This window comes from Hypanus sabinus, chromosome 21, assembly GCF_030144855.1.
Source record: "Hypanus sabinus isolate sHypSab1 chromosome 21, sHypSab1.hap1, whole genome shotgun sequence".
In the NCBI taxonomy this organism is placed as follows: Eukaryota; Metazoa; Chordata; class Chondrichthyes; order Myliobatiformes; family Dasyatidae; genus Hypanus; species Hypanus sabinus.
In genome coordinates this window covers 44,322,250-44,332,714 of record NC_082726.1, presented here as the reverse complement: position 1 = coordinate 44,332,714, position 10,465 = coordinate 44,322,250, and the positions used below count along the sequence as shown (strand labels likewise).

General features: G+C 41.7%; 1 protein-coding gene across 1 annotated transcript in view; it reads left to right on the top strand.

Annotated features, from left to right (window-relative positions):
* The first annotated feature begins 6,213 nt into the window (after positions 1-6,213).
* LOC132378994 (cGMP-dependent protein kinase 2) overlaps positions 6,214-10,465 on the top strand; it is a 59,117-nt gene continuing 54,865 nt past the window's right edge. The window contains exons 1-2 of the mRNA XM_059946423.1: positions 6,214-6,419; positions 9,915-10,419. Of these exons, the coding sequence (XP_059802406.1) occupies positions 9,950-10,419 (470 nt within the window). The 5' untranslated portion in view covers positions 6,214-6,419; positions 9,915-9,949. The remainder of the gene's footprint in view (positions 6,420-9,914; positions 10,420-10,465) is intronic.

Genomic DNA, 10,465 nt, shown 5'->3' with positions numbered 1-10,465 from the left:
TTTCAACCCGTCAGCTACGAAGTGAAATAAATATGTACGTTTTCCTCTTAACCGCAATGGGTTTCAATGGGGACCTCCGTTCCCCTCCCCTTACATTCCAAAGATTTAGGATTGGAGATTGTGACCAGAAACTGCGATGCTGACGCAAATGGCGCATTTCATTGTATGCTTCGATGTACGTGTGGCCACTAATACTGCCATTCCATGTCTACTACATGATTTCAACTTTGCTATCTGTCAAATTTAGCCGTAGGTTCCACAAGATGTCCCAGCAAGGTCACAGATCTAGGTGGGAGAAGGTGAGGGAGGGACCGGTCTGTCTATATTTATGCCATGGGGATAAATTGTGGATGAAGCCGTCCAGTTGATAATTTTTATTGATGTTGATTTAGAAGCATCTTGAAATTCGTAGGCAATGGGTAACTTGTGGCACTGCGGTGGTGTAGCTGCTTCAGCGCTCTACTGTCCGAGGTTCAATCCTGACCCCAGGCGCTGTCCATGAGAAGTCTGCATGTTCTCCCTGTGTGGGTTTCCTCAGGATGCCCTGGTCTCTTCCCAAAGACATATATTTTGGTAGGTTAATTGGTTATTATAAATTGCTTCTAGTGCACAAGCGAGTGGGTTAACTGATTGAAATGTGGGGAAATTAAGAGTTGAATGAGTGTGGGATTAGTGAGAATAGATGCCAGAAAGTCAATATGGATCCACTGGACTGAAGCACATGCTTCGATACGAAACACAAAATGGGTTGGGGTTACTGATCCAACTCATCTCCCAAGATTCAGTTTCACTGTAGTCAACATGCAGATATGAGTTCAGGGGTTACTGATATCCTTATGTGTTTACTGTTGTTGATAAATTCTAATAAAGTTTTCCATAAACTTAGATCCGCAACCTCCATTGGAAAGATCAACATTAGTTCACAGAGGGTTAGAACTCACAACGGTGCAGATAATGCACCAGTTGTACAAAACATTGAATTTTAGTTCATTTTTGGACATTCTGCTCACAGGAGTCATTTTGGCCTCAGAAAGGGTGCAACACTGCCACAATTGTTAAAAGACAGTGCCAAGGTGAGATTGAAAGAAGATGAAAGGAACATCTTTCATGGGTCAAGCTATTTTAGGAGAACTATTGAAGAAGAAAATCTTGTATCCAGTTTGGGTGAAGTGAGTGGCTTTCCTCACCAAAAGACTAGGTGACCCCTAGAACTTTTGGATGAGTTAGAGAGAAATGTGTTTAGTAAACGATAGTCAGGGTAGATGATATGTAGGTTGGGAACATAAATTTGCCTGACCTAACTGAACAGCAGAGCAACCCTGAGGAGCCGAGTGGGCTTCTTGCTTTGGTTATACTGAAGAGTACTTACAGTGCAGTTAGGTTGTTTAATCTACTTTAATCTTTAATTCACTTTAACATATAACTGTGTGTTTGAATGATTAGACGATACTGAGAAATAAGTTGATTACCATTCTGAATTGCATTAAGGTAGAAAAATAGCGATTGTATTGAATAAAAAATATTTGCATGAAGTTTGGTTGTTTGCATTATATTAATCATTAATAATGAATTGTTGCCAAATTCAAAGTAATTCCACAATTTAAATCCATCATCCAAAAGCTCACCTAAAACCAAGGCAGAACTACCCTTCATTGATAATAGAGTAAAGCATTGTTTTATTTTAAATTGGATTGAGCTAAAGAAACATTCAGGATACAAGTAGTTAACACTTCTATAATGCATATTTCCCAAATAACTTGCATACAGAGTTTGATCTAATTAGATTTAAACATCCTCCCATGGGACATTTTGATTGTTTTAAAGATTATTTGAAATTATTTAACAGAATTTCACTTAAAATACACTTGAGAATGGTATATGTAGCTGGCCCCTGGGGAAGCAGTAGTTTCAATCTCGTCATTTCTTTCTTGTGAAAATTTGGGACCAGGATTAGGGTGCATAGACTTTGGAACCCACTCTGCTGTTATTGTGCCTTATCCTGATTCTATACCTTGTGTATTTCCCCAGCAATCTCCCTACCTTCACAAAACAATTGATCCCAATTGTTAAATAAACTTGACCTCTAGGCTTCCATATTCTTCTGGGATGAATTCAAACACATATAAAGCATTCTGAATAAAGTAATTCCTTCCACTAGGCTGGAAGAACTAGATGTGTGGCATCTATCATCACTTTGTTTCATAAAGTTTGCAGTCAGGAAGATGAAATCGGAAAATTACATAGATTTATTGATCTCTAATTGATCTTTCCTCAGAAAAATAGCTGAAATGAACTAACCCTATCTCCCAGAACATTAGTTTTATTCCAACAAAATTGGTAGAATTACTATGGAAGTAGTGAAATGTTCAGCTTGACCCACTTTCTTCCTTTGTGGAATATCATCAGCTGCCAACAGAAAAAAGTCAGGTTAACTTGATGAGCAAAAGTACCAAGTTGAGGAGAGGTGTTTTGGAATCATGGGAGCGAGAAGAATAGAGGGGCTGATGTTGAATGAAAAGCTAAGTTCAAAGACAAAAGTAATTTATGGAGTAATGTGAAAGACATGCAGAATTAGATGGTGCAAGAGACAATGATGCAAATGTTCCAACGAACCCAGTTAAACAGTGTCTTGTAAAAGTATTCAACCCCCAAACCATTTGCTCACATAAAAGAGCATTACAGCCAAGGATTTTGATCAATTCAACTGAGAATTTTAATTTGTGAGTCACATGCTCCTTATTTTACAGTAGATCCATAAAAACAGGAAACATTGTATAGCATGAAAAACTAAAAATTCAAAAACTGAAATGTTAGCTGGTCAAAAATATTCATCCCCCTTTGCTCAGTACTTAGTTGAACTACCTCTTATAGCTATTAAATTCTTTTTGGATAAGTCTCTATTAGCTTTGCACAACATGATGGAGCAAGATTTGTCCATTGCTCTTTGCAAAATTATTCAAGTAGTGCCAGTATAGTTGGGGGGGCAGTGGTGGACAGCAATTTTGAGGTCTTGTCAGAGATGTTCAATTGGTCCACTCAAGCACACCAGATTTCATCATTTGAAGCCACGGCTCTGACAGGTTGCTCAGCCGGTGTGCTTAGGGTCATTGTCCTACTGAAAGATAAGCTTCCTCCCAGTTTAAGTTTACTGACAGAGGCTATCAGGTTTTTATCCAAGATCTCTCTGTGTTTAGCAGCATTCATCAGCCCATCAATCCTGACCAGATTTCCATTCCTGCTGCTGAAAAGCATCCTTGTTGCATGCTGCTACCTCCTGAATACTTTACAGTAGGGATGGTGTTCAGTGTTAGATTTATGTCTCACGTGCATTACTGCTTAGCCTTAAGGCTAAAAAGTTCCACTTTATTCTCATCTGTTCACAAGACCTTCTTCCACATCGTTACAGTATCTTTCAAGTGACACTTTGCAAAATCTTTATGGGCAAGGATGTAACGTGTCTTTAAACCAAGGCTTCTTTGCCATTCTTCCATAAATACCATTCTTGAGCAATGCTTTAGAGTTTGTGGAATCATAAACTTTATCTCCTGTTCCAGCCATTGACTTTTGTAGCTCACTCAGCGTGACTATTGGCATCACAGTAGCCTCTCTTAGAAATGTCATTCTTCTCCAGTGACTAAGTTTAGAGGGGCAAACTTACCTAGGAAGTATGGCTGTGGCTTCATATATTTTCCATCTTTTCACAATGGACTGTACTGAGCTTGGAGGTATGTTCAGTGTCTTTGAGATGGTCTTGTACCCTTCCCCAGATTTGTGCTTCTCTATTATCATTTCCCTGACTAGCCTTGAATGCTCTTTTGTCTTCATTTTGATTTTGTTTAGACCTTACAGAGAGAGGGGGTATTTATTCTTATGAATTCATCAAAAACACATGATCCTCCAATTTCTGACAACTAATTGGGGGAGTTGGTAAGGTAATTGAATATATTGCTCCTGAGGAAAGTTAGCATAGTAGTTATAAAATGCATGAATACTTTTTCAGACTCACAGTTCTGGTTAACAGGTTTTGGAATTTTTCTTTTGATTTGACATGATGCACAATGTTTTGTAGATTATCTCAAAAATCCTACTTCAATATATTTTAAATTTTGAAAATGAGACAGTAAAATATGAAAATAGTTGTGGGGGCTGAATAATTTTTCAAGGTACTATATTGGAACTGGGTAAGTCAGAAATCAATTTGGTTTTAAATTGCAGAAAGGGTGTAGTTGGCATTTATAGCACAAAGAGTTCTGACTGAATGAGACTAGGATGTTCCATTTTGATCAGATTTTAGCAACCCCTCTAACATACATTTCACAATATTAACTTGCACATGTTTGATTAATTGCCCTTATTAATGTATTACTTGGTTGGCTCCATAAACATCAGGATCACCAGTATCCCAAGTCTCACCCATTAGAGACATGTTGATTACCCTGTTCATTCCTTACCCATCCTCTCTACAACTTACATGGGATGTAGTAATGATAGTGTAATATATTGTTCATAAATAACTTGGAAAAGAATGTAGGTGACTTAAAGCTATATTACTTAAAGTTATACAGAGGTACATCATGGAACGTGGAAGCTAATCACACTTTAATTCAACCCATGTGATAGTGGTTTTTTCTTCATCAGAATAACTACTTATTTGACATATATATACTCCCAGTGGAGGCTGGTTGCAGGGGATTCACAGCCCATTCCTTAGCCAGAGCCTTCAGCAATTTGGGCATCAAGGAAGAGAGGAAGAGGAGAGCCATCCGCAATACCACCGATGCGGCAGAGAGGGCCTCAAGATGGCTGTGGCTCAAAAGAGGGGAGTCATGGAGTCATAAGTAGCTAGTCATCTGCACACAAGCTGGGGTCTGATCAGCCCCGGCTGAGTCACCTGGAGGAGGGTGTATGATGTTGAAAGACCCGAAACACCCGATAATTCCAGGAACATCACTGAAGTTGTGTCCAGAGGCATCAGTAGGCGTATGTACACAGAATACAACTCAGTATTTTCTCTATATTTATTTATCATTTATTTTATTGTACTACTGCTGTAAAGTTAACAAATTTCACCACATATGCCAGTGATATTAAATCTGATTCTGAGTCCAATAATTCTTTATTACCATGTATATGCTGTTTGCTTATCTCCTTATTCCTCATTCCTACAAGCAACTGTGTTAAATTCTTTCAATGATCTTCCTTCTCTGATTCAGATTCTGATCCAGATTTATTTATCACATATACTATACATGGAAACATACAGTGAAATGTAAAATTTGCATTAACACCAATGCACCTGATCCCTTAAGGCATTTAAAAATGACTCTTGCCTCAGAGAGGTACTTCTGCATCTCATTCTATGTAATCTTTTTCACAATTTTCTAAGCATACAATGATCACTATTGCCCCTTTTATAATGAAACATGATTCCCAGATCTGGACCCAGTCCTGCTTCTTTGTCATTTTCTACACACATCAGGAAACTCTCCTGGCTTACACTAGGAATATCAGTGTTACATTTGAATCACTCATCCCCATGTTTATAATACTTCTGGAGTTACAAGAGTTTGCAAATGCTGGAAATACAGAACAACATACAAAAGTGCTGGAGGAATCAGCGGATCGGGCTACATCCCTGGAGGAACAAATCATGAACACAAGAGATTTTGCAGATGCTGGAAATCCAGAGTAACACATACAAATGCTGTTGGAACTCAGCAGGTCGGGCAGCATCCATGAAAATAAAACAAAACACAGTCGACATTTCAGGCCGAGTCTCTTCTTCAGAACTGTCAACTGTGGCAGGACTACATCCAATCCCGATGAAGGGTTTGGACCTGAAACGTCGACTGTCCATTTCCCTCTATGGAAGCTGCCTGACCCGCTGAGTTCCATCAGCGCATTTGGGTGTCACTTCTCGCGCATTGTATCATTCAGCATTGAATGTCCTATCCAATCAAATTCAGATAACCCCACTCTGTTCTCCCGGGAAACTTTCCCTTGCTGATTATAAAGCTGCTCCGGGACAAGTTTAATTCCTTGGGTATTTTCCGATTGGCTTTCAGTTCCAGCTCTGATCCTCTAGAGGGAGGCGGTGAGGTGAAGAGGATTCAGAGCCGAGACTGCGGGAGCTGGGATCGTCACCCGTCTTCACTATCCCGTCGGTCTGACAAACCTAGACACCCGAGAGCAGAGGGACGGGGGAGAGGAGGAGACACACACGACCGCCTCTACCAAGATTGTGCATCGGCCGAGTCCGCCCATTGCCCGTACTCAGAAAACAGTGGCTTGACAAGGAGCAAAATACAAACTGCCGGAGGAACTCGGCAAGCCGAGCAGCATCTGTGGAGGCAAAGGGATGGTTTACGTTTCGGGTCGAATCCCCAGGATTGCAAAGGGAATAGAGCTAGTGTAAAGAGGTAAGCGAGAAGGGTGAAGCAGGAGCCGGCAATGGACAGGTGGAACCAGGTGAGGGGTGGAGAGAGTTGGAACTGGGAGATTGGCCGGTGAGTGATAGGCAGGCACAGATAAGGAAAGACTTTATAAAGGGTGCGGCATATGGAGCTGGCAGTTAGGAAGCTATGTGGACGCAAGGGGCTGCAGATGGTGGAATCTGTTCAGCAAGAAAGGTAGAGGAACCAGTTAAGGGAGGGAAGAAGGACAGATAGAGTTGTGTAACGGAAGATTACTGAGGAACATGCCACCTTCTCCGTTTTAAAGCGATCCCCCTAAATGATACCGCACTTTGTTCGGCGTATTTAGCTTTTTCAAAATTCCCACCTCATACGTTATGATTAAACTTCCCTTTGGGACGGACTTGGGCCCCGGAGGCGGTGATAAACATTGTGTGCGATGATGACTGGAAGATGCAAAATTGAGAAACCCTGCTGGCACTATGCGTGTTCGGACGATCTGCATGCAGTAGGTTCTTGAAAGAGAGCCAGATATTCATCGCTGGGAACTGCAGGTCGGGGGCCGCTTGCACGCTTAGTAATTAGGAAGGAAGCAAGTTCAACATGCAGAATCTTATACCCCACCCGCCACCGTCTACTGCTTGATGAAGGGGGATGGTGGGAGATGGAAGGTGCACGGACATTGGAGGGAGATGGATGAATGGGTGCAGAGGAGACGGAGAAAATGTTAGAGGGATTGAAGAGAAGAGCGGGCCACAGGAAAGATGGAAGGAATTAAGGTGTCTCTGACGAGTACTATCTTCCCGTCTATATCCTACGTTTCTTCCACAAGTTGTTTTTTGCCGCCATCAATTGTGTGTTTAACTTCCTTTTCGATTATGTTCTCACTTTGAGACGGATGTATTTTGAAATATTGAATATCGAACTTCATTGTTAAGCACTGTTGATCTACGGCGTGAAACGGGCGAATTCGCCCTTCTCCTCTGAAGTTTATTCGGGGGCTGGGGAGGTCAAGCGAAAAGTAATGCAAGTAATCTGCGTTTTAGTTCATTACTTCTTCCCCCGTCGGCTGGCACAGCCAAGCACATTTCCTGAACTCCGTACATTGGGGCAGTGTCTCCCGTGCTCAGGTTCTGCCCTCATCCTCCCTCTTGCACCCCTTGTTTTACAAAGTCTCCCCTACACCCCCCCCCTCCGCACTCTTCTTTCTCCCTTCTCCCTCCACCTCTCAATTCACCAATCTCTACACCTTATCCCCCCACACACACTGAGCCCGTGCCGTCCCCTCCATCCTCCCGTGCACTCTTCATTCTCTTCCCCCTCCATTTTTCACTTTGTCTCGCTTCCAAAGTATTCCAAGAAACTAAAGTAATAAAACCTACTTCCCCTAACTTAATAAGATAATGTCTTATCTGTTCTTCAACACTTTGCCATCTCTTCCTCATGAACTTTGATTTTCCTGTTACCCTAACCAATATCTTAACCTTGAACACATTCAATTACTTAGTCGCCAGTGTTCTGGATGCCAATACTCCAAGGATTTAGGAACCTCTAAACCGCCACCAGACCCTGCTTGCAGTGCTCAAGAGATACTGTATTTTAGTCAGGTATATGGAGGAATTTAAGGTGGGGGGTTATATGGGAGGCAGGGTTTGAGGGTCAGCACTACATTGTAGGCCGAAGGGCCTGTAATGTGCTGTACTATTCTATGTCTATTTTGGAATTCATGGAGATGTATTTTTACCACCACTCTTGGGGTGGGGGAACAAAGAGTTAAAGATCACTTTCATCATTGTTTGACAAGCTGAAGGATTTTTGAGGTTTCTTCATTGCATCATAGGTTTGAGTAATTTGTCTAATGGCGTCTGAGTCCCTTTTGCTAATCTCACTCTCCAAACTTTACCTCTGGATTCGGTTGTACTGCTAATATTTATCTAACATCCCCTTTAAACTATGTATTATCTCATCTGAAATAGGCACTTGGGCTAATGGATCTGAATTCTAATAACCCTTTGTCTGAAAAGTGTCCTTCAAACCTTCCCCTTTAATCTTCAATGTTAAGTTATTCCAGCTTGTTACACATTTCATGCAGCCTTTCATTAATCATTCTTCAGTTGATTGTCCTTTTCCTGAGTAGCAGAACATTCATTTTTAAGATCCAAGTTAAGATATATGTATATGTATAGCAACACATACAAAATGCTGGAGGAACTCAGCAGGTCAGGCAGCATCCACAGAAAAGAGTAAAAGAACACTCAGCATTTCAGGCCAAGACCCTTCTTCAGGACTGAGAGGGAAGGGAGCAGATGCTTGAATTAAAAGATGGGTGGGGGGAAGAGGAAAAAGGCTGGCTGGAAGATGATAGGTGAAGCTGCAGAGGAAAAAATTGTGTAGGAGGGGAGGAGGAAGGGACGGGGGGAGTAGTAGGCAAAGTGGGAAGACGTAAAAGGTCAGAGTGAGGAATAGAGGAAGTGGGTTGGGGTGGAAAATTTTGTTAACCAGAAGGAGAAATCAAGGAGAAATTGATACTCGTATCGTCAGGTTGGAGGCTACCCAGACATAATATACTGTAATTCTGACAATACTGTTTGCCCACATAAAATCACTGTCCATCCTACAGTAAAACAGGCTCTCATACTTAATCATAAAAACCACGTTCTGGCAAACCAGGACTGGGTCTGGTTTGGCTGATGCACCATTTCCACTTTGAAGGTGTCAATCAGTTGATGTATTTTTTTCTGTATTTATGTCTTTAACATTACATCTCTTCGAGATTTCATGCTAAAGACCAATTATTAAGACAAATAATGAATTTCCTGACTCATCCTACTACCATGAATAGGCAGTCAATTCAATGCATTCAACAGCTTCAGTCATCTTTACCTCTCTGCTATCCCATCCCCTTTGCCAGTGTAATCTAACCGCCCCCATGTTTTCCCTGTCAGGTCACATACAAATGTGCAGAATAATATGCAGCAAAAATGGAAAACTTTAAAAGTTGTGTCTGATTTATTCAAGTTTAGAGGTGCTGTCTTTCAGACGAATTTGAGGCTGCCTTGTTATGCTTCTAGTGTGAATGCACATAATCCCATTGACAGTATTTCAAAGAAGGACGCAGGAGCTCTCCCCAGTACTTATCCTTCAATCCAAGGCTGTAAGCAAGTCATCATTATCATACTGCTGTTTGGGAAGTATGCTGTGTACAAGTTGCCAACTCTGTTTTCTACATTAGAAACAATCGACAGCCCAGCATATGGGGATAATGGAGAGGAGTGCATGTTCCATCATTCCACAAAACAATGCCCTTGAGATACTGGGCCAAGGTTTTGAGACTGTTTTGCACATATGTTTAAGTTTAATTGTTTACCATGTTACTTGCAAAGAGGAAATGATTGTTAATAGAACAGGAAACAATCTGTTAAAGAACTTCAAGAAGCAGTAACTCAACCACCTGTGTTTTAACAATATTCTCCTGTATGAATGTCTTCTTTCTTTTGGCAGCTGTCTAGCTGGTCCTGTGTTGAGAGATCTTTGGGATGATTTATATTTGTGCAATGGGAAACGGTTCTGTGAGAGCAACAAAGCCTGAACAGAACAACTCTCCCCCAGCCCCAACAGAACCCTCCTCGGAGGCCTTGGACACCCTCAGAAGAAAGATCCTGGGTCTAGAAGAAGAACTGAGGAGGAAGGATGATCAGCTGAGGCAGAAGTCAAAGAAAATTCAATCCCTGGAGAAAGAACTGAAAGGAAAGCTTTCCCAAATCGCCAAGCTTCAAGATGCCATTGGGTACAACAGCACCTCTGGATCCACTGCTGTCAACCAACACAAGAAACTCCTCAGCGTCATCAACCAAGGGCCGAAACGTTTTGCCCAGGTGGCGACTGAGATTCACCGACGGCTCAAGGCTAAAGAGGGGGTGTCTGCAGAGCCAACCTCCTGGAATTATTACTGCCGTGGAGTGCAGAAGTTCTCCATTGAGCAGCTTCGAGTACGGAAGGACTCCAGGTAAGAAATCAGAATCACTGTTGCCCCGGCAATTGAGCAGCTGGAT